Source organism: Sciurus carolinensis, chromosome 11 (assembly GCF_902686445.1).
Source record: "Sciurus carolinensis chromosome 11, mSciCar1.2, whole genome shotgun sequence".
NCBI lineage: Eukaryota > Metazoa > Chordata > Mammalia > Rodentia > Sciuridae > Sciurus > Sciurus carolinensis.
In genome coordinates, this window is record NC_062223.1 from 45,802,093 (window position 1) to 45,829,877 (window position 27,785).

General features: G+C 50.1%; 1 protein-coding gene across 8 annotated transcripts; it reads left to right on the top strand.

Annotated features, from left to right (window-relative positions):
• On the top strand, positions 1 to 27,573 carry Pax6 (paired box 6). Of its 8 annotated transcripts, none has more exons than XM_047518769.1 (14): positions 1 to 135; positions 6,775 to 6,981; positions 10,894 to 10,970; positions 11,347 to 11,407; positions 14,954 to 15,084; positions 15,846 to 15,887; positions 15,981 to 16,196; positions 16,923 to 17,088; positions 22,732 to 22,890; positions 23,418 to 23,500; positions 23,714 to 23,864; positions 23,964 to 24,079; positions 26,652 to 26,802; positions 27,462 to 27,573. In XM_047518769.1, exons 4-14 carry the CDS (start codon positions 11,398 to 11,400, stop codon positions 27,545 to 27,547), a joined length of 1,311 nt encoding a protein of 436 aa, XP_047374725.1. In that variant the 5' UTR covers positions 1 to 135; positions 6,775 to 6,981; positions 10,894 to 10,970; positions 11,347 to 11,397; the 3' UTR covers positions 27,548 to 27,573. The 8 variants fall into 8 exon arrangements, with proteins under 8 accessions (XP_047374725.1, XP_047374726.1, XP_047374724.1 ...); XM_047518770.1 differs by lacking the exon at positions 1 to 135 and adding an exon at positions 5,641 to 5,675; XM_047518768.1 differs by lacking the exon at positions 1 to 135 and adding an exon at positions 6,486 to 6,675.
• The last annotated feature ends 212 nt before the right edge of the window (positions 27,574 to 27,785 follow it).

Genomic DNA, 27,785 nt, shown 5'->3' on the forward strand with positions numbered 1-27,785 from the left:
TGACATTTAAACTCTGGGGCAGGTCCTCTCGTAGAACGCGGTTGTCAGATCTGCCACTTCCCCTGCCGAGCGGTAGTGAGAAGTGTGGGAACCCGCGCCGCCAGGCTCACCTGCCTCCCCGCCCTCTGCTCCCAGGTAACCGCCCATGCCCCCCGCACCTACCCAGCTCGCGGCTCGTGGCGCCTTTCCCTTGCCGGCGACGGGAGTCCCCCAAATCGAAGCCCTCCCCAAGTGGCCCCGGGGCTTGAGTTTTGTTTTCAAAAGGAGGCAAACAAAAATGGAAGGGAGTTACAGAGGGCGGGATAGGAGGGGGGAAGGGAGCTTATTTTTGCTGAGCATGCTTTTCTGCAAAAGTAGCAAAATGTTCCAGTCCCAGGAGTGGACTTCCAGACTGGTCCTGAGCGGAGGGTTGAGGGCGGGAATCTGCCGCTTCTGTCTACAGAAGTCGCTTGTGATCGTGAGAAATGCAGGATGTGAAGATGCAGTTTGCACCCAGATCTCCCCCGCAAGACATTCACGCATGGAGAAGTCCCTAGCCATTCTGGGTGTGCATGGGAGTACCCCGCCGCGGGTCTGGCGAGGTGCAGCAAAAGTTTCCTGTGATTGGAAAAGTGTAGATGTTTGGACCGTAACAAAGTCTGAAAGATGGGGTTCGTTTCCCTGAAAGGAGCGGTGGACGAAAGAATGCGGCTCTCAGAGCTGGGCAGCGTGTAAAGCCCTCAGCGTGTGATTTGAGCTTCACTTCGGAAGACCTAATAATTAGCGATTTTCACTGAGCTAGAACGCGGGCTCGGGTTACTGTGAGCGGGTTGCTGCCGGCGCAGCGCTCTCTGCCTCCGAGCGAAGCTTGTGGGCGCCGGGGAAGCCCCGCGGCTGAGTGCCGAGTAAAGCGGAGCCCAGTCACACTGCCGTTCCGGGATAGCTGGAACCCCGGTGCCAGAAGTTTCCCCAAGTGGGTCAGGAAAGGACGACCCCAAACTTAGACTAACTTGTGGTTTTGCGGGGCAAAAGTCCCGGGGACCCAGCCCTGAGCTTGTGGAGACGCCCAGGCCGACTTAGGCGCCGCACAGGAGCACCCAGCCCCGGAGATTGGGGAGGCCTCTAGGTCAGGCCCGGGTTCGCCCTCCCCCACTCCAACTCACACTCCTGGCGCCCCCTCTCTGGACCTTCTGGAGGCACTTTTGGAGGACATTTGGATCTCAGGCACCTGTGACAGGTGCTAGGACCACCTCCCAGCTCCTCCAGGCAAGGCGGTCATCCCAGCCTGGAAGCTAGGCAATCAGCGAAGTGGCGGTCCCGCCGCGCACCTTACCTGGGCCGGAGTCCTTTCCTCCATGGGTTCCTTTCCCCAGAGTGGGCGGTGAGCAGGTTGCCTGCTTCGCAGTGGGAAGTGGACCTTGTCCTCCAGTCATAAATCAAACCCAGCCATCCTCGGGCCTCCTCCCTCATTAGAGATGTTTATTGGAGATTGTGTTTATTCGGCTGTCACGGCGAGAAAACGCGGTGACATAATTACCTCTGACCAGAGTCCTCGCCCTGCGCTTAGGGCGAGCCAGGGACCTCCTCTGTTGCCTTCTCACTCCGGTGCCCTCCTCGATCGGAGGATGTATGTGGTGGGTCTTTTTTCCTTTAGATCCTCTCATATAATTTGGATTATTGGAGGGGTTGTTATTCAGATTTCCTCAGGGCCCGGGAGTTTATGTGTTTTAGAATTTGAAAGGAAAACCGAAGGAAATCTAACGCCCCTCTGGGGCAGAAGGGGGCAGCGCGGGAGAGAAGGGAGGAGAGTCTCTTTCGCTGCGCAAAGTTTCCAGTCGGTGGGGCCGTGGCACGAGGGGTCTGGACTCCACTCGCGCCTGGGGAGTGGGGCGCTGACCCGGAGGGATGGATGAGGATATTGGTGGTGGTGTCTGTTGCTTCACTTTTCATTAGCATTCCCCTCTAGAGGAATTGGAGGCTTCATGGCCCCCGACTGTGGGCTCTTAAATTCTCCCCGCCGAACTCGGAAGAGGCAACACTCACCTCCTCCCCCGCCCCTTGGTCCCCTGGTTGCCCCGGGGCATCGGTTTTCCCCCGCTCCCCAGGTTTGTAAGTCACCATATGTGAGGCTGACTTAGGACATGATGAAAAGCGCCGAATTGTTCTCTAATTGAAAATACATTTTTTTTTTCCCTCGGAGAGCACGCGCTGACAAAATATCTGGGATCCCAGCTTTTGATCCCTTGCTTGCCGCCTCTGTTCTTCAGTCGCTAATAAAACTCGCATTGAGCCCCTTAGTGCCTTGATTAACAGAAAGATTAACTCTTTCTGGTGTTGGGAACAGCTTGTCCCAATCAATGTCATTTTAAAAGCCTCGTCAGGATGTTCTTAGCTCTGGATCCCCGGCTGCTGGAGCGAGCCAGCCATGACATTTGCTCCCTCCTGCTCCTCAGCCCCAAAGCCCCCAGTTCCTGGCCGGCGGATTCCTAGCTCCAAGACTGGACAAATTGCAGAACTGGGTCCGGTCTTTGGAAGAGGAAGCTGTTTAGAGAGCAAATCTCTAGGGAGAAGGGACTGAGGTGGCCTTGGCGTGCTTTTCGTTTTGCAGCTGAACTCTAGCCTTTGGGGGGCAGAGGTAACCGGGAAAGGAGAGTTGAGGGATCCACCCAAGGTGAGAAATGGAAAGCAGACTTTCCTATGTGGGAACCCTATTTGCAAGAATCCGAAAGTGCTTTTGTTTTCAAGTGCTCTATATCTAATAAGCTTTAAGCCCTGTCCCTATATAGACAACAGCATGTAAGAGTCCTGGAGGTAGTGTTGAGAGTCAAAACCGCCGGCTTCAAGAAATCTCTTAGCTGGGAGACCCAGCTGGGCAATGTTCCGGGTGTGGGGAGGAAGGGAGCGAGAACCAGAGAAACTCTTGCTGTCCAGTATGAACAGAAAGAGGACCTATCCCAGAGAGCGTCCTAACACACCAACCATTTGGCAGGAGGGGAAGAAGGACTAGAGCACCTGGCTTCCTCCAGCCAAGCGTGGCCACAGCTTGGAGGCGCCGCTGGGAGGGCTCTGGGATCCCCTCGCTTCCCTAAGCTTTAGGCTTGGCCAGACTGCGGGGAAGTGGAAACCCGGCAGGTTACTGGAGAAAGGAGAAGAAAGGCCTGAAACAAGGGACGCACCCGAACTCGGGAGGCTGGGGTGAGAGGCCTTTGCTTTTGGTGAACGTTTGACCGGTTTGTCAGTTCCACTGTACAAGGAACCCATTTTCCCAGGGTCCGCAGATAGAGACGTTTGGAGCTTTGCAAAGTGGTGCAGGTGTTTGTCGCGACTTTCCTTCAAAAAATGCCAGACTTTACCATTTCCAGCGCGCTAGCACCTGGCCTGTCAGCTTGGCCCCCTGAAAGCAAGAGTTGGAAGGTTTCGGACCACTGGGTGGGAGATTCTTGGTTCCGAAAATGGGAGCCGAAAGTATATCCCCCAGAGTGCTGGGCACTTCTTTGCCTGAACAGAGGCCGTCCCCGGGACCAGGAACTTGATGGGGTGCACACAGGCAGAGGACTGAGACTAACACTGGTGAGAGGTTCTCTGAGCACTCTCGCAGCTAGCCGCGATCCCCCAGCATGACTTCCTCGGCAGGCACAGACAGCCTCCCGTTACCCTGTGGGACAACAGGGCAGCCCCTGCGGGAAACCAGGGACGGGCGGGAAAGAGGTCCTCCTCCCGCGCCAGGGGGCGGAGGGGGAAGAGGCGAACCGGAGTGAAGGGGAAAGGCGTCATCAAAACCTAAAGCGCAATTCCCCCACCCTACCCACCCTGGCCTTGAAAGGGCAGCAAGTGGGCCTCGGTCTGGTTGGAAGCTTCAATTAAAATGGCGACCTGCGAGTTGTTTCAATTTTGCGGACATCTCTGGCACCCCGCACCTCCTCTCCATCCCCCTCCACGTTGTCCCCATAGCAGGTACTTGGCAGAGGGAGTGAGGATCTGCAAAGAGCAGAATAGCACCCACACCCTCCATGAGACCTGTCCAGAGTGAGGAAATCTAGCCCTCACCCCCTTCTCCTTAAACTTTGAAAATTCTGCCTCCTTCCGGAGCTGAGTCCCCCCACCCCCAAATATTGACACATTGGAAGCGGCCAAGTCCTTTTTGTTTCTGGTTTGTGCAGAGGAGTTTCCAGGAGTTCTTCCCTGAGCCCCCATCCCCACCCAATGACGTCAGTGGCATTCACTCCCGGCTCCTCGCCTCTTCTGATTTTTTGTTAAAACTTTTCTCCGAGGTGAGGTGGGGGTTGAGGGGTGGGAGAAGGAGTTGATTCAAAGAGCCAGTGCCCTGGGGGGAAATAGCAACAAGATTATGGCTGCTTCTTTATGAGGCAAAGCTTAAGAAGGTGCTAATCCACTCGGTCGCTAATTGAGAGGTTGTAAAAATGATATTCGCCTCCAGTTCGGACAAAGTCACTGGTTCTTTTTTCCCCCTTCTCGCTCATGCCCAGTAGCTTTGAGTTTAAGCTCCTTTAATGTTCGCTTGAAAAGTAAACAGGGAAAGAAAGAGAACGCAGACTTGCTGCTCCGGGACCCCAAACCGCTGCCCCAATTCCAGGGATCCTCTGAAAGTCGCGGTCCTACGAAATCTCTCAGGGAGTCAGCGGTCACCGGCACCCAGCGCCACCTCCTTCGCCTCTGGCCTGGGTTTCCTGTGGCGCTGAGTGATTCTGAGCCGCGGAAAAGGGCTGAGTCCAGGCGGAGGAGGTGAGCGGGTTGTACGAACCTAACTCGGGCCGGGGAAGGGGAGGCCCCCTCTCCGACTGAACTCTGCGTGGGCTTCTTCATAGCAACTTGCTGGGTTCTGAGCTGGGCCCAGAGTGCCAGGCCCACACCAGGCCCGGCGGCCCAAGGCAACCTACTGCGGCCTCACGGTTCCGGCTCCCAAGGGGCTTCGGCGGCGGCGCCTGTCAGCGGCCAGTTGAATATGCACAGACTTTATTGACGAGCTCTCACTCGCAGAACTTTTCAGAAGTCAAGAAGAGTTAAGTGTCCCGGCGGCGGCTTCATTTCAGCCTCCTTGCCTCTGCTTTTCCAACTCCATACCCCTTTGCCAAGTTCTGGGGTGTGTCCTGCATCTCAGGCCTTCTCCTTCCGGGCTCCAAGGCCCTCCAGCTCCGAGAGAGCTCAGGACCAGCGCAGGACAAGGCAGCCTGATGATCGCTCCCCTGTCACCTAAACTGCGGGCTCCCAGGGACGCCTTTGGAGTGTACTGAGGTGTATCCTAATCGTCGGGCATTCAACAAACGGACTTCTGGTGTGTGGTCAGAAGAGAAAAACCATTTACTTACTTTCCTCCCCGGTTTTCTGGCAACAGCTGAAGGAGAGTTGCCTCCGTGGACTGAGCTGACCAAGGAGGAGTCGTGGTGCGGACACATACCGCACAATACACAACCGGTGGCACACACGACACATGCTGACATACCAACAACGCTGGAGGGGACACACACACACACAGAATCTATTACAGCATTGGTCATCCCCCCGCGCGCCCCGAGCTTCCACCACTCCCCCTCCCCTTTTATCTCCCCCTTGCTTCCCCTCCTCTCGGGAGCCTGGAAAAGCAGCCACACTTAGTCAACAAATGGCACGTGGGAGAAGTTGGTGAGTGTTTGGTGAGGACTCTTCAGGGCTTTTCACAAGAATCCTCTGTACACAAAGTAAGTGGCGTGTTTACTCGGGCCTCTCCAGCCCGGGCTGTGCCTCCGCTCCGCTGCGCACCGCGGCTTCCGAAAGGAGAAAGAAGAGAAGAAAGGGCTGGGAAGCAGGGGTGGGGGAATGGGCAGGCCCAGGAGGCCTGGGTTGGGGAGGCTGCCGGCCTCGCCGAGTTTTCGGCCTGGCGGCCTCCTTCTGGCCTAAGCTTCGACGCGCCTCCACCGCCGGAGTGAAGCTGCTAGGACCCAGGGACGCTCCCGCCCCTTTCCTCTTCTTCCTAGAGGCCAGGTGGGCTAGGGAGAGGCCAGCGTTGTGCTCTGCTTCCTAGGGCCCAGGCTGTGATGGGGTAGGGGCGGGAGGGGAGGGTGAACAGGGGCGGGGCGGCAGGCCACCGTTCCCTGGAGTTGGCAAGAAAGGACAACGCAGAGCTGCAGAAACTTGCTCCGTCCGTGGGTAGGAGTCCTAAAGCCCACTTGGGGTGGGGATAAGGGGGCTCGACTCCCAGCCCAAAGGCCTTCACCCGACCGCTCAAGTTCGCGGCCGCAGTGCTGGCGGTGCTGGTTGCCTGAGCGATCAGAGCCAGGAGATGTCGGCGAGCTCCAGAGCCCCAGCGCGGGGGCCCATCGCCGGGGAGAAGAGCCGGGACCCACCGGCGGAGCCGAAAACAAGTGTATTCATATTCAAACAAACGGACCAATTGCACCAGGCGGGGAGAGGGAACATCCAATCGGCTGGCGCGAGGCCCCGGCGCTGCTTTGCATAAAGCAATATTTTGTGTGGGAGCGAGCGGTGCATTTGCATGTAGCGGAGTGATTAGTGGGTTTGAAAAGCGAACCGTGGCTCGGCCTCATTTCCCGCTCTGGTTCAGGCGCAGGAGGAAGTGTTTTGCTGGAGGATGATGACAGAGGTCAGGCTTCGCTAATGGGCCAGTGAGGAGCGGTGGAGGCGAGGCCGGGCGCCGGCACACACACATTAACACACTTGAGCCATCACCAATCAGCATAGGTGTGCTGGCTGCAGCCACTTCCCTCACCCACACTCTTTATCTCTCACTCTCCAGCCGCTGACAGCCCATTTTATTGTCAATCTCTGTCTCCTTCCCAGGGATCTGAGAATTGCTCTTATACACCAACCCAGCAGCGTCCGTGGAGAAAACTCTCACAAGAAACTCCTTTAAAACACCGTCATTTCAAACCGTTGTGGTCTTTAAGCAACAACAGAAAAAAAACAAAAAACAAAAAAACAAAAAACACCCAACCAAACAAAACTCTTGACAGGAGCTTTGACAACGAGAGAGGATGCCTCATAAAGGTGAGTCCAATTCTTTCTTCTCGCTTTATTTTTATTGCAGTGTTCAGGCAGGTCTCCCTCTACCTCCCCTCTTCCTTCCTCTCCGGTTGCCGGTCCCCTCCCCCACCGCTACGCCAGGAGAGTTGGGCCAGAGAAGTTTCCACGCAGGAGCCCAAACTTTCTACTTCCAGCGAAAGCCCGCGTCGGAGAGCGACCGCCGGCGAGCCAGAGCGGCGCAGAGCTCGGGGCCGGCTGCCGGCTCAGCTCCAGCGATAGCGCGGGTTAAGCTAGCAGGAAAAATCGAGGCTCCAGACGCGGCTGCAGACGCGGCTCCTGGCCCCAGTGTAGCCAAATGCTCCCGGGCTGCGGGAGAAGACGAAGAGGATCTGTGGTACCCAAGGCCCGGGAAGGGCCGCAAAGAACAGCCGCCGCCGCTGCTTTGTCCAGCCCGCGGCCCTGCAAGTGCGCAGAGAGCGGGCGCGCGGAGGGAGCGCCGAGGGAGCCGGCTCGCTACACCGCTGCCCGCCCGCCGGCCCTCCAGCTTTGTGCTGCGCTGGGCTCCGGCGCAGAAAAGCATTTGGTACTCCAGCGCCAAGGGGGCATCATGCCCGCCGCTGCCGAGCGGAGTCGATCTGTAAGGCAGCCACACGCTGGAGGCAGAAACCGCCAGCAACCGTGAGCCGGGAAGGAAGACACCAGGCCGAGGCGATCCGACGCGCGCTCCGATGGAGCACAGAGAGTAGCCGGAGCACTGTCAGCTTCCATCAAGCCCCCAGGCTCTTTCCTCCAGCTTAACTTGAGCGCGGAGCTCGGACTTGAAAACTCTCTGCTCCTCCGGCTTCCCCCAACCCTCTCCCCCGCCCGGCGAAAGCTGGGGTGTTTCAGTCTTCCGGCCCCCAACGCTCGGTGGGTATTTTTCCTCGTCTTCCTCTGACCTAGTGGCGCTCGGTGTTGCCATTTCAACAAGTTTGGAGCTGGAAAGGTGGTTTGCTTTTTTTGCTTTTTTTTTTTTTTGTTGTTGTTGTTGTTTGTTTGTTTGTTTGGTACTTAAAATCCTGATTTTTTTTTTCTTTGTGAGGCATTTAAAAAAATCTATATGAAAGCATTGGCTTTCCTCCTAGTCTGATCACATACTCTCCCCAGATAATTAGTCTAAGTAATTCAAGAGTTTTTGGATTCTAAGACCCCAGGAGAAAAGTGTCTTTTCAAAGTTCATAAAGTTGTTGCCTCTTTCCCTGTGCAGATTTTCTCAGTCTCCCTGCGCCATAATAGCCCTGAATTTTAGCAAGTGTAATTGGGGGAAATGGAGTTGAATTTCAAGTGGAAATGCTTTCTTTTTCGAGTGCTAAACCCTGGCCCTTCAGTCATGAGTGATTTCTAGAAAGTTTAAAAACAAAGTGAAACGTGATTTCTTTCTTTCTTTCTTTTTTCCTCATACTCTCCCAAGCTCTCTAAGCCATTTTGGGTGTTTAACTCGAACTTGGGAAGGTTTGAAAAGAGGGTATAAGCAGGAAATTAAATGAAAAGCAAAGTGCTTGAAAGCCTGGCAAGTTTACCGAGGAGAAATAATAGTTGTTACTGCTGACATTACATTTTTTATAGCCGGTGACCTTTGCATACGTCGGAAGGCAATTTGATTAGTTGTTATCTTATTTGGCCCTAGAGAGTAAAACTTTGTCATCCTAATTGCTAATTATTCTTTGGCTGGGGGCCGGGGGCGGGAGGACCGAAGCGAGTTCTCCCCTTTATACCAGCTAAGGAGTTTGGGAATGAATTTTGTGAATTAAGTAATTAAAACAACAGAAACATTTGAAAAAAGCTGAAGTTTGTGTTGGGGACAGGGAAGGGGGCATGGCCTAGTGCCCTTGTGGACCAAGGCCTGGGTGACTGAGATTTCTGGAGACTCCTTCATTCTCGATGTGGGTCTGTGGTCTCTCTGATGCTGTACAAAGCCCCAGGCTGGGTTGGGGAGCTTGGGCTGGATCTTGGGGTTCTTGCTTCTCTGAGAACACTATTGCTTCTAGGTGTCAGTGTGCCCTGTTCCCCCGGTTGCTTTTAGACTAAGTGTTAACGATTACTTAAGTAATTAGATAGCTTCTTAGCTGAAAGAAGGGTGGGAATGGAGCAGAACCGGAACTTGAAATGCTATATCACCTTCCCAGCTGCTTCGAAAATTAACCAGCCAGGCCTTCAGGGATTGCCTAGAAAAAAAATTTAAATGATATCAAAAAGGTAGTAGCTGGGATGGGGGCATTTAGTTGGGACTGTACAGTGTGCGTTACAGAGAGAAGTTCAGCAAGTTTTACCCCTCCATGGGAAATTTCACTCCCTCTCTCTCCACCTGCTACCTTTTGCAACTTGAGTCCCACATTTGTGTTGGGGGATCCAGTGGGGGGGGGGGATTCTGGTTAGAGTTGGTGTTTCTGTCTGTTGGGGCATGACTATGGATGTAGGAACTGAGAGACAAGAGGGAGGCATTAGAGAGCCAGCCTAGCTAGGGGTAACTAAGTAGCCCTCTGCTGTAGCTAATATTTACCAGGCCACAATTGGATGCTGAGAAAAAAGTCCTCATCTTTGGTTTGTTTTTGTAGATCTAGCTGCCTCCCAACTAGTTAGAAAAAATTATACCACAAACGGCCTTGAAGAGAAAAATGTGCTTCTTGGGATTCTTTGCTTGTAGGCAGGCAAAATTAATAATCATTGCAGGAAAAAGAATGATATTTTTAAAAAACAGAGAGAAGTGATGCTGTGACTATTTTGTTATTTTACCTTTTTTTTTTTTTTTTTTTTTTTTGCAAACCTCTTGAATGGGCTCTTTATTGTAACTCTCCCTTCCCAATTGAGCTCCCCACCGTGCCGTTGTATCTTTTTACAGCCCCTAACAACTCACACCAGTAACACAATTACCTCTAGATATTTATAACAAGAAATTACTTTTCTATTTTCCGCACTCCCCCCTGCCTCAGGAACCTTCTTCTTATGGAAAGGTAGGGAGGGGTGGTGGAGGGCAAGACTTGGGGGACCCACATTGGGTCAGGACTGAAGCAAGAGAAGCATCCCTCTGTTCCCTTTGTGAGTTGGTGAGTTGTTGGTACGTTTGGTTGGAAGCTGTGTTGCTGGTTAGGGAGTCTGGGTTTTGCTCTTTGGGTTTGGGAGAGCCAGAGAATAGAAGCCATTGTTCGCTGTCTGTAGGCTTTGTCGACCACGCTCACCCCCTCCTGTTCGTACTTTTTAAAGCAGTAAGGCACGGTAGACAGCGTGTGTCACAGTACTGTAAAAGGGGGGGAAGATCTAAACACCAAAAGAGAAGTTAATCACAATAAGTGAGGTTTGGAAGAAAAAGTTGGGATCATCACTTGCAAAGTCCCAGGAGGACTGCAAGACAGACGAAGAGGGGGAGGCTGACCAACAAGCTGTTGGGGGGAGTGAAGGATAAAGGAGTATGCACAGTTGGCTTCTGGGGGCCTTAGGACAGCTTAGGTGGTGAAATTCCTCACAGAAGGAGGAAGTATTGCCCTGCAGTCCTCCAAATTACTCCAACCTGTGGCCTTAGGCCCCAGGAAGTTCTTGGAGGTCCCCTTTTCTTTACCTTCAAACTTCAGGTATTAGTCACCTTTCTCCCCCAGCTCTGAGCTCTACTATTTTTCTCCTCTGCTCCTTTGGTTTTCCCCTCCCCCCTTTACTGGTTCTTGATATTTTTGCAAAGTGGGACCCCAACTCCTTAGGTTCTCCAATTTTGCAAGCCAGGCCAGAGCAGTCTTGCCCAAGGGATAGAGATTTCTGTGGGAGAGGCCACTGGAAATATGGATCTAATACAGAATGATTGAGTCCTAGATGCACTGTTTTGTCCTGAGAGCGGGACTCAGAAAGCCATCTACCTATGCTTTTGAGCCACAGTTTGACATACCTTTCTCTCCCTCTGTTTTGTCATAGGGGGAAGACTTTAACTAGGGGAGCGCAGATGTGTGAGGCCTTTTATTATAAGAGTGGACAGACATCACGTATTTCAGGCAAGTTCTGCAATGCTGCTTTGGGTTTCAAAACCTTAAGAGTCAAACTATTTCAGAATGCTTCTTCTCTGTGTAGTTCAAATGGAAGAAAAATTTCAAAATCAGGTCACTGTTTCTCTGGATTAGAGGGTTAACTGAAGAATTTGGAATGAATGGATAGGAAATATTGGAGTAATTTATTCGAAGCCCAAAAGGATAGATTTTGCATGCACTGGAGGGCAGAGCTATATGACCCTAAGATCGCCCCAAGCGGTTGAGTGGATCAATTTCTAAAAAAAAGAGTGTTCCCCTGTGCTGGCCCCTAGTCTTCCTCGGTGGGAGTTCAGGCCTACCTGGTGCAGCGGCCTAGGATTAACTCCTGTTTTCTTGCTAACAGAGCCCCATATTCGAGCCCCGTGGGATCCCGTGGCCCCCAGCCAGCGCCAGCATGCAGAACAGTAAGTGCCTCAGGTCCTTTGCGGACTTCAGGCTGGAGGCGCGGATCCGCGGGTCAGGGGAGGGCGCAGAGGCTTGCGGCGCCAGCGCTGGCCTGGCCGCCCTGCCCGAGGGAAGAGGCCGGAGACCTGCGCCGGTAGCCCTAGAGGGGAGGATGTTCGCTCTGCTGTTCTAGATCCTGGAATAGTAGGGGCTGGACTCTTCAGAACAGCCCGCCCGAGTTTTCGAAGCTGCGGTAGAGAAACCCCATCCCCCCAAATCCTGTAACTCACACCCCCTCCCCGCCCCTGCCCGGGCTCTGACCCCAGGGAGAGGGGCTGGGCTGAACAGGGCGGGGCGAAGGCTTCTCCCGGTGGCGCGACCAGAAGGAGGCCCCTTTGGACTTAGCCAAGACTGAACGTCTCCACCGACAGGGCGGGGTGGGGGGGCTTCTCTCCCCTAGTCACTCTGAGGACAGCTCCTCCCCTCTCTACCCGGGCTGTGGGCCTAGAGGGAAGGGGAGCAGAGCACCCAGGCCTGGAGCACCCGCACCATGGAGCTGATACAAGGCGCCAGCAAGAGCAGGGTTTCCTGGGTCTGCGAAGAGAGCAGAGGCTGCTCCCAGTAACTGGAAAAGCCCTGCCCTGGCGGCCCCAGCTGCATGGGTCCTGGTCTTCCCAGGCCCGAAGTGCCTTTCATCCCCCCCCCCGCCCCCGCTTTTGTGCCTGCCTTTTCCCTTGCCAGACCCCTTGGGTCCCCACCCACCTTCCCACTCAGTCGGTGGGTGCTGGTATGTGGCAGGGCTAGCTTAGAGCTCGGGCCTTGTAACCTCGAGGCCCAATGAAACCAGGCCCAGTAGAGGTCAGGAGTCCGTACGTGGTTTAAGAATACAACTGTACTGGGAGAGTGGAAGGCCTAGGTCTTTAACCTGCTCTGTCGAAACGCCAAAGACTTAAGATGGTCCTCAGCGCCTGATCCATCTCTTCTGGAGGCGCTGGTCGCCCCCTGGTGCCGCAGGGGATGCTGGGTGCGAAGCTCAGGAAAAGGCACGAAGGTGGTGTAGATTTGCCCTGAGAGCTCAAATTCCCCAACCTCAAGCTCTAGGGTGGGCCGCTGCGCAAAGCCGTGAGCTTTTGCGGCTGCGGCCAGACCGGCGGGCCCCGAGGGGCGCGAGGTCGCAGGACAGCCCGCAGGGCTTTGTGCTGCTAGTTCCCGGGTGTGCACAAGGCGCAGAGCATCCAAATTGACACCATATGTTTTCTTATTAGATGCTTCGCGGTCGAATTCTAGGCGCATAATCATCGCCACTGGGCGAGAGCGCCAGCGGTCCCTAGGGAAGGGACACAATGATTGAGGCTTAACCTCTGAAGGGGAATTTAGAGCTACGCTTCCTCGCTGCCATTTCGATGCTGGCAGAGGCGCTCGGGCCCTGGCGTCTCCTGGGCCAGCACCCGCCGGCCGTAGCTATGGAGGTAGCAGGCACATTCTTTTTGCGGTGGGGGAAGAAGGAGGGAGGTCTAAGATTAGGCGGACTCACACGCACTGGCATTCGTAGACTGGGAATTGCCTGGCTATGCAGGAAGTTTGGAAAGTCTTGGTTTCTCTGGGACAGCCTTTCTTTTTACATAAAGGCTCCTTCTGCCCAGAGGTGGGCCTCGGCGGCTGGAGCGGTAGACAGGAGTTGGGAGGCAAAGGAAGGCAGTAAAGGGAATTTAGAAGAAACCGGAAGCATAGGCTAGGCCTTGCTCAGTTGGAGAAGAGGTGTCCCATCAATGTCCCGGCCTGCGCTTGCCCCGGCCGGAGCCCAGATCTCCCAAACGCCTGTCACTTCTCATAGAGTTGAGGCTCCGGCCCCCCCCTTCAGCTAACTCCCCCCCCCCCAGACCCGAGCCTTGGGCTATCCTGAAAACGCGGCTCCCCTCGAAGGGGAAACGAGTGCAGTTCAATCTCGTCTGAGTGATCTACAAATAGGGACGGAAAGGGTCGTTTTATCACGGTCCCGTTTGTCGTGACGATGCAATTTCCCGGAGCGGAGCACTGTCACAAAGTGACAAGGCTGCCACAAGCGCCCCGACTGATCTTTTCAATTAGCCTTCCATGCATGATCCGGAGCGACTTCCGCCTATTTCCAGAAATTAAGCTCAAACTTGACGTGCAGCTAGTTTTATTTTAAAGACAAATGTCAGAGAGGCTCATCATATTTTCCCCCCTCTTCTATATTTGGAGCTTATTTATTGCTAAGAAGCTCAGGCTCCTGGAGTCAATTTATCAGGAGGCTCCAAGGAGAAGAGAGAAGAGAGAAGAGAAGAGCCGAGCAGGGAGCCACATCTTCTCCTGGGAGGGCTGCTCTCTAGAGTCGGGGCTGCAGGTTGGAGATTTTTAAGGAAGTGGAAATTGGGGTTTGGCTTTTATTTGCGAGTCTGCGGTTTCCGAGGAAAGGGCTGCAGAAAGGTGCTCTCTCCCTGGCCCTGTTCTCTAAGATCAGACAATGGAATGAGGTTGTGAGATACAAGATGAAGGAAGGTTGGGGGACACTGATGTGGTCTTTATCTTTTCTGTTTTTTATTTATTTTTATTTTTTGCTAATATCTTTTCTGGGCTGAGGGGAGGGCGGAGTCCAGCAGCTGAAGTAGAGCGAGCAGTAGCGGGTGCGAAGACTGCGGGCTCTCGGCCCTACTTGCGGCAGGCTGACTACTCTGCTTGGAGCCAAGCGGAGGTTCTGACCCTCTTGCCTGCTGTGGAGGCGTGGAGACCTAGACTGGGGTTCACTAGCCACGGATTTGTCGCTTTGGTTCTTCTCTGCTCCTCTCTTTTCCCATCTATTAAAACAAAACAAACCAAACAAAACAATACAAACCCCGATGCTGTGCCGCGCCTTCTTCAGAGTTTAGATGGTGACGCAAACGTTTCTGGGAGCGCTGCAGGGCTGTAGGATCCCTGTTCCAACACTGCAGAAACCTTGGAGATTCAGTATAGGCTCTGTAGAACCCACGGTTTGTGATGACACTTAGAGGGAATCTTTGGGAGGAGATTTTTAGAGCCAGCTGTTTGCACCTTGTGGGTTCAGAGGCTGGCTGGAGTGTTTATGAAGAGGGGCAGTGGGCTGGGAGTACTGAGGGATGGGGTCGGTAGTGGGGTTCTTGTGTTCTTGTTCCTTGATGTGTCTAGTGCTTCAGCAGTCCAGTGGGAAGAAGTAGACTGTATTTTGGACTGGGCTGCCCACTGTCCTGCATGGCTGGTGGTCCTGTTGTTGGTGGTTTCTCTGATGGACATCAAGGACCTGATTTCTGAGATTGGCATGGTTTGGCAGGGAACTGAGGATGCATTGTGGTTGTTTTCTTCTTCTTCTTCTTCTTCTTCTTCTTCTTCTTCTTCTTCTTCTTCTTCTTCTTCTTCTCCTCCTCCTCCTCCTCCTCCTCCTCCTCCTCCTCCTCCTCCTCCTCCTCCTTCTCCCTCTCCTTTCCTCCTCCCCTCCTCCTTTTACTTCTTCCTGCCCTTCCTCTTCATCTTCCTCTTTTCTCTCCTCTCCTCTCCTTTCTTTTCCTCTCCACTCCTTTCCCTTTCTTCAGGTCACAGCGGAGTGAATCAGCTCGGTGGTGTCTTTGTCAACGGGCGGCCACTGCCGGACTCCACCCGGCAGAAGATCGTAGAGCTAGCTCACAGCGGGGCCCGGCCGTGCGACATTTCCCGAATTCTGCAGGTGATCCTCCCGGCGCCGCCCCACTCGCCGCCCCCGCGGCCCTCCACTCTCAGCGCCCTTTCTTCATTTCTTACTGTAAACACTGCTAATTATGGAACCCCACCCTCACCCACCCCAGTCCCCACCCCACTCCCCTACCTTCCCGCTTTCCCCTCTCCTTCCACCATCCTTCCCTATCTCTTTCAACCTGAGTCAGTTACATAAGTTAATCCATCTGCTTAAGAAAAAAATTGCGTGTGAATTTTTTGAAAACCTCATCATTTGGTGAGGACATTAATTGTGGTAAGAGTTTATGAACTGTAATGAGCTGAGTTATATAAATGGCACAATTTCATCCCCCTTTCCCCATCCCATGCTTACCTGGGGTTTTAAGAGATTTGTTTGCATTCTTCATTCATGTTCATGAAGAATATATAGATTTAAAAGGCAAATGCCATTTACCCCTCTTTAACTCACATTTGCTCAATTGAGCTTATTTTCAAGGAAAAAAAGTAAAAATTCTGCTCATTTTCCCCTCTGCTCTTTAAAACATAAACACCACTTTTTAAGCAAGATCAGCACAAAAAAAATTAATTTGACTTCCGTTTTGATGCATCTTCAGGCAGTGTTTAGGAAAACAGTTTTTTAAAATTAAAAATTAGTTCAAAATGTTTGAAAGTATCCTCATATTTGTAGTTTTTAGGGCTACAAATGTAATTTTAAGAAAAAAAGCTCTCTACAGTAAGTTCTCGTACCATTGAAGGTATATTTTTGTGTTATAGACCCATGCAGATGCAAAAGTCCAAGTGCTGGACAATCAAAACGTAAGCTTGTCATTGTTTAATGCATACTTAAACAATTTTATTTTGTCTTGAAATTATTAATAATGTGGTTTTCTGTCCACTTCCCCTATGCAGGTGTCCAACGGATGTGTGAGTAAAATTCTGGGCAGGTATTACGAGACTGGCTCCATCAGACCCAGGGCAATCGGTGGTAGTAAACCGAGAGTAGCGACTCCAGAAGTTGTAAGCAAAATAGCCCAGTATAAGCGGGAGTGCCCGTCCATCTTTGCTTGGGAAATCCGAGACAGATTATTGTCCGAGGGGGTCTGTACCAACGATAACATACCAAGTGTAAGTTCACTGAGAACATTTACCTTACCTGCCCTAAGCTCCACACTCTCCTCTTTGGCACCTCAATCTTTAATTTTTCTTACTCCTTTCCTTCCCAGTGTCTCTCTTTCAATGTCTCTTCCCTGATTTACACACATCTCCTCTGTACCTGGGGATATTAAGTGGAGTGCCCTGACCTTTTTTTTTTGACTGTCTGGAAAATGGGAGTCAAGTGTGACATCATTTGCATGCTGTAAACCCAAGGGCGGAGGCACTGGGAAAAGGCACTTGAATCAAGAAGGAAAACAAAAAACAGATTCTAACTTCCTCCAAACACACCTGCCCGAACCTTCTTTCAGATGTTTTACATGCATTTCTGCTCCAATATAAAACCAATAAAATGGAAGAAATCTCCAAACTAAGTTTAAACCTTTTATTGGGAAGTCTTTAAACAAAGCAAAGTAATTGTGTGGATTAGGACATCAGAGACACCTGGCTAAGGTGAAGGCCCCTACTCCCCAAGTCCGGAATTCTCTACCAAACTCAATTTCCATGACCAAAATGATGGCTATTATTCTTTCCCAGATGTAGGTGTAAATTCGCTCAGTATGATAGAGTGGCTGGGAGCTTTTTAATGTGTTGAGGGTCATTCTTTAAAACTGTGGGAGAACCGAGATGGGGACTTAAGACAGGGTGACTGTCTTCAGGAGACCCTACCATTTGGTTTGATTTTGCTTTGATTTGCAGGTATCATCAATCAACAGAGTTCTTCGCAACCTGGCTAGCGAAAAGCAACAGATGGGCGCAGACGGCATGTATGATAAACTAAGGATGTTGAATGGACAGACCGGAAGCTGGGGCACCCGCCCTGGTTGGTATCCCGGGACTTCAGTGCCAGGGCAACCTACACAAGGTAAAACCCAAGTGGCCATCCTCCCAACTCCATATGTGCAGCCCCTTCCTTGCCCCTCCTCCTCTCCCCCAACCTTTTCCTCTACTGGCTTTCTATGTTTGAGGAATGTCATGGAGAACTAGATTCCAAGGTCTGGGACATATCAAGTTGCATTGTACATAGGTGGTGTTTGTTGAACCATGTGTTGGCCTGAGAATATAAGGTTATGTATGTCAGTAGTATGAAGGTGGTGTGTGTGTGTGTGTGTGTGTGTGTGTGTGTGTGTGTCTTTGTGGATAGGAGTATGTGTGTGCATAAGCTCTAGGTGTGGTGTCCTATTCAAATTTGACATTAAAATGCACAGGAAGCCCCCTTGCTGTAGAAGTGTGACAAGTTAACACACTGACAGACTGTGAGGTAAACAATTGTATCATTTTGCTTTTTACTACAATTGACAAATTATGTGACTATGAGTAGGGTGTATATGGGAAGGTGAGCAACTGAGATGCTAAGAGGACAGAGCACAGGCAGTGGTGGTCTCCCAGCTGAAACAATCCCACCCTTCTTGCTCCTGCCTTCACCCATCTGGGCCCCCAGTTCTCACTCTCTGTGGGTGGCAACTGGTTATGAGTGGTGGGGTGAGAAGACTGAGAGTCCGACTGCAGGGTTCCGGGTGTGCCTCCTGGATTGGGAGGAGAGGTGGGACCTGGGACGTCCCAGGATCTGTGAGAACCGATGGAGGAAGAGGGGCATGTGGTAGAAAGGGGTTCGGTTGGCTTTCCCCTTCCCCCCACACACCGAGGTAGTTTGGTCAAGACTAGGAAACAGTTTACTCCGAAGATTAATCGGTATTTGTTGTCCTCGTGACAAGGAGATAATATGCAGGATAATGGGACGTGGCGTCTCACTCCCGGGAGCACAACGGAGCCTGGGGGCTCCGGGCCGGGGGCGGTCGCGCAGGGACAGCGACTGGGTTGCCGGCGCGTCCGTGCACTCTCGGACGAGCTCCGGGTGCCCTGTGCCTCTACCGAGCCGGGCTAGGGAAGGGAAAATCGGTAACAGTATGCGAAATATCTGGTACAAAGGATGCTTCTGTCACTCGCAAGAATTTGTTATGGGAACAATCCTGTCGCTCTGTAATTGCTCATTAGAGAACGTTTTGTTTCTCATTAAGGCGACATGAATAAGCGTCTAGTTGAAGGAGACAGCTGTAGAAATGTTCCACAAGAGACCTCTGGACACGATTCGGCACCAATTGCCAATTAGACATGTCAGTTTTAAGAGCAGAAAACAATATAGGACGGACACTGGGAAGATAGGGAGCAAAGCGCTCGCTTCTTGTTTCCCAGCGCGGTCGCTTGGCCGCCCGAGGCCTCCTGACGCGCGGGGTCTGGCTCCCCTGGGGGACCCCTCCCGCATGGGCCTCGAACCCATGGTCCCCGGGAGTGCATCACGCACACAGGTCCAAGCCCGCTCCTGCCCCTGGTGAGACTAGCCAGTGACCTGGCTGAGTGTGGACAACCCCACCCCCGCCTGACCTTTGAAACTGTGGGATTCCCACGAGCACACACTGGACACACCCAAGCAATGCTCTTCCAACTCGCTCCGGTCCACCCCTCTGTCCCCAGTAATCTGAAGTTCTGCTGGCCCCTCCCTCGCCTAGATTCTGGCAGACTTGGTCCAAGATGTCTTGGGGAGGGCGCAGGGCCCAGCGGCCCAGGCCTGGAAGGGTAAGAGCCCCAAACCTCCATTCCTGCCTGGCACGAGGGATCGCGTTTACTTGGGACACAGGGAATGACACCCCCCCCCTCCCCTTCAGCTTCCTGGCGCCCAGACAGAAGCCGAGGGCAGCAGTTTCCATTAGAGGTGGCGCCTGAGTCGGACAGATTTTCGTTCCAGGAGTAGTAGGGCAGGAAGTGAGAACCTAACCACCAGGGCCTGGTAGGGACGCTTGGGGTTGGAGGTGGCGCTAGTTCAGGAGCTCTTAACTTTTAGGCGTCTAGTTGCTAGAGAATTCTGGGTTGTCAACTGCCAACCCCAGACCACCTTCCAAAAAAAAAAAAAAAAAAAAAACCCACTCGTTCCTTCTCCCGTAGACTACCTGCCACCGTCCCCGCTCAGTGGGGAGGACGCGTGACGCGAACTGAGCTTAACCCGGTCGTGGATGTGGAGGCCGTGGGGAGGGGGGCGAGCTTCTGCTCACATTCCCGGGGAAATCCTCCTGCCTTTTGACGCTAAGAGGGTCCCCCTCCCTCCCTGGTCCCCTTTCCCAGTCCGGGAAGCTGTTCTTGGGTTTAAAAGAGTCCATTACTCCAAAAGCATAAGGCGAGGTTAGGTCTCAGAGGGAGACAAATATGGTTTCCATCTGATCAACGCCATGCGGCGGTGAATAAAATCGCGACGACGTGGGCTGACAACAACAAGATACAACTCTATCCAGACCCAATTCTCCAGCGATTTGGTGGTTTTAGGGATCACGGAGACACTTTCTTATCTCCTCCCCTCGCCCCCTCCCATACCCAAGCCCTCTATAGGATTTAGTCAGTCTCTCTTTCAACAGATGCTACAATGTTTTGATCCGCGCTCCAGAGCTGAAAAGGTGCCGCAACCGGGTTGCTATCTTTTCTTGCTTGTTTTCCGCCTCACTGATTAAGACACTAAGAAACTAAGGAATGATTTTATTTCCCAGCGTCTCCCACCCCCCTCTCCTTCTTCCAGGAAACAAATCCTATCCCCAGCGTCAGATGGTCCTGGGGCTGGGATAATGGGAGGCGCTTTCACTCGCCTTCTCACGGATTAGGCTGGAAGGTGGACGGCGCCCATTGAAGGCCCCTTCTTTGCGCGGCTCCGAGGGGGCGCCTTTTAAAGAAGATATCTTAATTGTCCGCCACTTACGTCTATCATGTGGGAAATTCGAAATCCAACTTCTAGCTTTATTTTGTTAAAAGGTTTAAGGGTAAAAGTAAATCCACTAAATGAAAAAAAGAAAAAAAGGCTCCCAATCTGAGTGACCACTTTGTCACTGCTGGACTAAAAGAGTTGCTACTTTTAAAGGAGCAAATTTTCAGTAGCGCCAGCTCGATCTGCAGCGTCATGGAGGAATCTTACAGCCCCGGCTTTCCCCTTGCTAGCTTCTAATTCCACTGTTTTTTGTTTTTTGTTTTTTAAGGTTTAAAATCAAGTTCCCTTATCCCGGTTGACTTCTCTCCCCTTAAAAGTGAGGCTATAGGCGCGTATCAGCGTATGAGGGGCCCTGCAATAGTGTGTGAGCAACGGAGAGGGAGAGAGAGAGAGAATGAGAATGAATGAATGTGAATATCAATCTCCGTGCTTTAAAATTAGGAGAAGCAAAGTGAAGCAGAGAATGCTATCTCCAGGGGTCTTCTGAGGGAGACCCTGGCAGCTTTGTTTAATTGGCAAGATCTAATGGGCTAGAAAAGGGACTGGGGTGGGGCCTCCACCGATGAGCCTTTCTAGTTGGTCAAAAAGGGCTGTTTCTAGTCTTCCTGATTCAGCGAACCCAAAAATAAAGGCGGGGGGCGCTCTTCACTTCTCCTGAAATGCGCTTCGAAAAGTCTCCCAGAAACTTGGGCAGTGAATTAGCAGACACTTGGGCACGAGGGCCTCGCCTTGTCTACTAATCTAGTCCCCCTCCATTATCTCCCTTTTCCTCCTTTTCTCCCTGTCTTGTTCAACCCTCTTGTCTGTTTTCCCTCTGAGCATTCTTTTCTGTCCTTTCTTCTTACACCTTTCTGGGCTCCATTTCTTTCGAGCCCTCCTTCTCTTTCGCTCCTCCCCACCTCCTGCTTCTCTACCTCACCCCGCCCTCTGGTCTTCCTCCTCCGCCTTCCCGCCACCCCCCATCCAGCCCTGGTCCTCATCCACCCTCCCAGCTTCTCTCCATCCCCTGCCCTGGCCCCCCATCCACCCTCCATCCCCCCAGCCCAGCGCCCTAAATAGCACTGAGGCGCCCGCTCTTCGGACAGTGATTAATGATAGCAGAGCAGAGGGGTTAACACACTTCGCTGAAAAGTCTGTTGACTGGGCTTCTTGTAACACAATGTGGCCCGCTGCACGCCTCAAGAGAATCCTTTTGTTGTCCGTGCTCATTGTGGCCTCAAAATTCTGCCCACGAAAGTTTGCCAACGCTCCTGCCCCAGGAGTTTAATAGTTTCCCTTACTCACGGGGCATTGTGTGGCGCTGAAAAGCAGCCCCTCGCTATTCAAGTGTTGGTGGTCATCTCAATAGATCTCCAAGGGCCCATATGGTGGCCAGTGCCGATGAATCCGCCTGTTTAAATGGGGGAGAAAGTTGGGGTTTTAAAACATTTCAAAGTTCCTGAAAAGATCCCACTAGATCCTGTCACAATTCCCTGAACTCTTTGAAGGCGCTGCCTATTGTCTCCAGGTTATAAATGATATTCCTGGCCAAGTCGATTCCCACCAAGGCCTCCTACCCTGCCCGCCCTCGCTACTGGCCAAGTTTCTAGGATCAGCAGCCGGCAGCTCCTCTTAATACCCCTCAGGGTCCTCAGGAATCAAGATCGAGGACCCAGCCTACAATGGCCCCAGAGGCCCAGTCAGGGCCTGAATCCTTCCTTTCACACAGGATGTGACCTCACAGGCAAGGTGCAAGGCAGAGACATGTAGCCCAAGTGCACATCTCACCATCCAAGCAGCAAGGGAAAACAATAAAACTTTCCCCTGTTTAATGATAGAAATTACATTAAAAGTGGTGGAAATGCCCTAATTAAAATGTACCACTTAAATGATATGCCAAGGTTTCAGCTGCAGCATAGCATATTTAGCTAGTTAGTGAACTCGCTACTATTTCTTTTTTAAAATTACACGTTAAAAATTTAAAAGAAATCTTACTTTTCTCTGGTGCAACACATTACAAAGAATGGACAGTCCTTTTATCTAAATATAAAATTCCATTTTCAGCAATTATAGCCTGTTCTTGGTGATGATATAATTACAGCTGTGCTCGTAATAGGTGTCAAGGCGAAGCGCACTCATACAATAGTTGAATAAAACTGCAGAACAATGCGAGCACTTCTAAATTCACAACCTTTAAAATGAAATTGACTGTGCAGAATTCAAATAAAAACTAGATAAATATTTTTTTAAAAAGATTACAAGCTTGGTTTGGTTTCTTAATAGCATTTTCTACAAACCTATCAACATCTAATTGATTAGATAGGAATTACTGATTATAGATCAGCTGAAATCTTGAACATCACTCTTCTATTTTCCCAACACAGCCATAGGTAAATACATTCTGTAGGGAAAGTGAGCTGGGGAGGAATTTGGGGAGTAGGGTTATTTATGAAAGATCATTTTGATGGGAAAATTTGGGAGTCATTTTATCATTCAAAGAACCGCCATTTAGCTTGTGTGTTGTCTAGTCTCATCTTGGTAAAAACAGAGAGAAAGTATATGGTGGTCAGGTAATCAGTGTTGTTTATGTAATTCATTAAAAGAAGGCTGACAGTTACCTTAGAAATGTTTTGTCAGAAAATATTGCTCTTGGAGTTTATGACTATATCAGGTCCCTTTTGGAAGGCAGCTATGCCCACCACTGTGCCACCAATGCTACAGACCCCCTTTGGAAGCTCCAAGTTATTCCAAATTTTTCTTACCGTCCTATTCTTTTTGTTCCAGATGGCTGCCAGCAACAGGAAGGAGGGGGAGAGAATACCAACTCCATCAGTTCCAATGGAGAAGATTCAGATGAGGCTCAAATGCGACTTCAGCTGAAGCGGAAGCTGCAAAGAAATAGAACATCCTTTACCCAAGAGCAGATTGAGGCCCTGGAGAAAGGTGATGGGATTTTTCAAAGTAGAGAAGCAGTAAATCAAAGTAAATGCCACATCTTCAGTACAAAGAGCTAAATTTAGCCAGGGCCCTTTGCATAGAGGACTGAAAAGGTTTCTTTTTTCTTTCTGTCTCTTTTTCTTCCTCTGGGCATCTTCTCAGTGTGTGTGTGTGTGTGTGTGTGTGTGTATGTGTGTGTGCGTGTGTGTGTGCGCGCGTGCATGCATGTTTTCTTTCTTCTTTTCATCTACTAGTAATCCAAAGACTAAAAGTCTGAATTATAAAGGAAAAATGATGATTTGGCTATTTCAGGCCACAGAAGGGTCATTGAATATCTTTACATAAAGAAAATTTAACTTAGTTCTGGTGGGAAAGTCCTTCAATGTACAGTCAACACAAATGGGCAAAGTGTTTAAAAAGAAATTGGTTAGAGGTTATGGGAGTGGGGAGGCAGGAACTAGCTTGATCCTGGGCTTGGTTGGCCTGTTTTATGTAGTTCTGGCACAACATATAAAATCAACTTACTCTTTCAGAGTTTGAGAGAACCCATTATCCAGATGTGTTTGCCCGGGAAAGACTAGCAGCCAAAATAGATCTACCTGAAGCAAGAATACAGGTACCCAGCAGCTATATGGTTTCATAGTTTGTGATTCATCCCATTTACTTTTTCTGGAGACAAAGGTGCTTCAAAGGAGCACCACTAATTTATGTAAATAGTAACAGTTTCAGTCTGCTGCAGTGTGATTGGGGAAGGGTGGCTGTGGAGGTGCCAACCATGGGGTTGGGCTGGGATCAGGCACTGGGCTAACCTGTTCCATCCCATTTCCAGGTATGGTTTTCTAATAGACGGGCCAAATGGAGAAGAGAGGAAAAACTGAGGAATCAGAGAAGGCAGGCCAGCAACACCCCTAGTCATATTCCTATCAGTAGTAGTTTCAGCACCAGTGTCTACCAACCAATTCCACAACCCACCACACCTGGTAACTTGAAATCCTAATGCTCCAATAAATGTGCTCAAACCTGTTTACCCTGGGCTCCGACTCTCACCAGGATAATCTGCCGTTTCTCTCTCCCTGCAGTTTCCTCCTTCACATCTGGCTCTATGTTGGGCCGAACAGACACTGCCCTCACCAACACATACAGCGCTCTGCCACCCATGCCCAGTTTCACCATGGCAAATAACCTGCCTATGCAAGTAAGTGATACTGGCTGCTTTCTTTAAGGGGCCCAGCCGAGGCTGGGAATGGGTTAAGGCCTGCAACCTCATCAGCTGTTTGCACCCTTGGGAGCCTTTCTCATGACAGTCATCAGCTTGACCAGTCAAGTCTGAGACAGTCAATCCAATCTCTTTTAGTTGATTGATTGATTGATTGATTCAGGCCTTTTAAAAAACACAAGCAAAACGCCTGACCTGTTCAGTCAAATTGATCTGCCTTTTAACTCGTGTTAGCTTGATAATGTTGGGTGGTAGTGAGGCATGTTTTGGGTGCCAGTGAAACCTGCACCAGAAAGTGGAAATAATACTGACACATTATGAACAGTAAGGGGTTAGTATTTGTAAAATTTGGGTTTATAGTAATATGTTCATATTAATAAACATGAAATCTATATGTGCATTTTGGGCATGATGTAGGGGTATATGTGATAAACTAGTGAGGAAGAAGAAAATGGATCAGAAATGGGATTCACATTTTACACAGTGAGATATACTTCATATGGCAGAAAAGTTAGTTTTCTTTCTACATCTTACAATTAAAAAAAGTTATAGGAAGTGTTTGCTGAAAATGTAGTGTGTCTCGGCTGTTAATTGCGTGACAAGTTTGTGGCACTCCTAGCTGTTTGGAAAGCTTGATGCAATTCATGTAGTGAAATAACCCACTCCTGTTGTTGATTCTGTCCCAAGTATTTACCAGTCTCTGTATGGCTAGACCCACTCGCTACAAGGTTAGTGCTCTCTAATGTAAGTTGTATAAGGCAGATGAAGTGTACTAGACCTTTGTTGCTGAATGATTCTTGATGAGAGAAACACAAATCTGTCTTCTGGTGGGCCTTCTGCAGCTTTCTGAGGTCTTGTTTGTGCAACAATTAGAGATGCCTGATGGTGTGAGATTGGCCAGCAAGAGCCCCTGCTGGAAACAGTTCTGGGGTTATACAGATTGTTTATTCTCCACTGAACATCTTTTGCCGGATTTCAAATCCAAATAACAACAAATAAATGACAGTCTTCGGACTAATAGAGGAACAGCTAGATAAGCAACTTCAGAGGAATTATTCACATGTTTATTTTTATTGCATCTGGATATTATTGGCCATAGTGCAATTGATGTAAATTAAGGGATTAACAACCCATTAGTTGGTGTTGCTTTAACTGCCTTGGAATTTTCCAGAAGTCAGGTTGCCTAAGGGAAGTGATTGTAGGAATTAGAAACAAATGCAAGATGAAATTCTGGCAGGGCCCTCAAGGCTTGTTTGCCTCTTTGAACTTGACGTTAGCAGTCATCATCTGACTTTAATAAGGCCACAGAGTGTCTGGTTCAGTTTTATATATTGTAGTAACATCCAGGTTTCTGTGAAGATAACAAAATGTGTATATGAGAAAGCAATTAGAATCTCTTAAATAGAGAGTGCTATTACCTTAGAGTTGTTTCTTCACACAGGCTAGTATGTGGGGTCAATTTATTTAAAACATTGACTTTTAAAAATTATTTACTTATGAAGCATAAAGAAAATAGAAATGATCAATGATTTTACTGTTCAGACAAAACTGGTTTTTGAATTTTCGAGTGTGTGTGGGGTGGCCAGTCTAGTCTGTCCATCTGTTCATCTCATTGACCAAAATCCTCAGTCATTTTGCAAAGGGCCGGTATCTTCCTCTGAACCTTCTCTCATGTGTCACATTCTCTGAGGACATGAGCATGGAATGTTCAGCATTTCTTCTGTTTGCAGAGCAGAGTAGTTCTATACTCTCTCTTGTTGCTCACATAATGCTTCTATTAATCCATCCCAACTTCACTGCCCTGGAATAGGCCCGCAGGAGCTCAAGAGGGGTCTTGTTCCAACTCTGCATATTTCTTCCTTAGTTAGGAGAAAGGGTTATCTCCTGAACACTACCATTCTGAACACTTAGAGGGTAGCAACACACTTTTCTGGCTACAACTCCATCAGGGCTTTTGGATTTGTTAGGAAGTCACAGTTAATTCTCAGAATAGGAATGTGTTGGTCTTCCCTGACACTTCTGACCTCTTTTACCTGAGGTCATCACAAATCTGCTTCTTCAAAGAATCTTTCATCCCACGAGTCTAGCTGTGAAATGTTCCCAAGGTCCTTATGCCAAACTTTTCTGGGAGTTCCTCCTTCTGCTCTCTGCCCCAAAGCTTGAGATGTGGAATTTGGAGGTTCACAGGGTTCCCAAATAGATCTAGACTTATAGGGAGAAAGGATGTGCTTTAGTGGGAGTCTTCATGCTCGAGGTTCTCAAAGATGCCAGCAGAGGTAAAAGACAACCAGGGACGAAAGTCCTGTCACTCTATGGGTTGTGCCAACTGCTTGGTGTCTGCATTTCTGGTGCTGTAGAAGTTTGATGAACAGGTGCTTTATTCTGGCTGTGGCCAGTGGAAAACCAACCTTGGATCTCTCACACGGAACTCGAGTACTTTACGTGAAGGCATTGTCGTTGACTAGACTTTTTGGCGGAGTTCCTGGGGCGGAGGGAGCCTGGGAATGCGGCTGCGTGATGTGTAACCATGGGTTTGCCTTTCTCCTCTCAGCCCCCAGTCCCCAGCCAGACCTCCTCGTACTCCTGCATGCTGCCCACCAGCCCTTCGGTGAACGGGCGGAGCTATGATACCTACACCCCCCCTCACATGCAGACACACATGAACAGTCAGCCCATGGGCACCTCGGGCACCACTTCAACAGGTGAGCCAGCCTCCGCCCTCTGCCGGCTGCAGCGGCGGCCTGTGCAGCTGATCTCCCCACGCCACAGCCACGGTTTACCTAAAAAGAAACTCCTGGCCTGTGTCAGGGTGTGTTTAACTCTTCTCTAGACTTGTCTCTGGGGAAAGTGGCCTAGAAAGGAAAATCTAGTCAGGCAATTAGTAACTTGACACCATATGGACAAAAAAGTGGTCTTTCCTGAAAAACAGAAGTCGTGCACAAGGCCTGAGAGTTTCAGCTTTCGGAGGACAGATTTTTAGCCAAAAGTGTTACAGTGAGGGTCCACTGAGCTGCACTGTGGGTGCTTTCTGGAACACTTCTGAATCTCCTATTCCTCCATGCCTTTCATTGCAGCTAGGAAGTACCACACCAGTCATCCAGAGATGGGTTTATAGGTCACATGCTAAACATACATATCTGTGGAGCCTTTCTCTTTTCTTTTGGGTGGGGGGACTAGGATTCAATATGTGTATGTAATTTGTTCAGTTTCTGATGGCATGGCTTTTGTTTATTCAAATATGTTTTTAAGTACAGTAAAATATGTTAGAAAGTCGCAGAGATTTAAAAAACCCTATAAATTCATACTGCATGCTTATGTCTTAAGAATATCTACAGTGTCTATTTCTTTCATCCATTTCTAGGACTCATTTCCCCTGGGGTGTCAGTTCCAGTTCAAGTTCCTGGAAGTGAACCTGATATGTCTCAATATTGGCCAAGGTTACAGTAAAAAAAAAAAAAAAAAAAAAAAAAAAAGGAAATTGTGTTAATTCAGTCAGTCACTGACTATGTGGACACAACAGCTGGATATTCAGAAGAGAAAGAAAAATGTCTGTTAGAAGCACTTCATTCTGCAACTGTGTCCTGTATTTGGACTTCTGGGGAATGGACTTGAAACAAGGACCTTTGCATATGGAAGGCACAATATCAGTTGGAACAAATCTTCATTTTGGTATCCAAACTTTTAT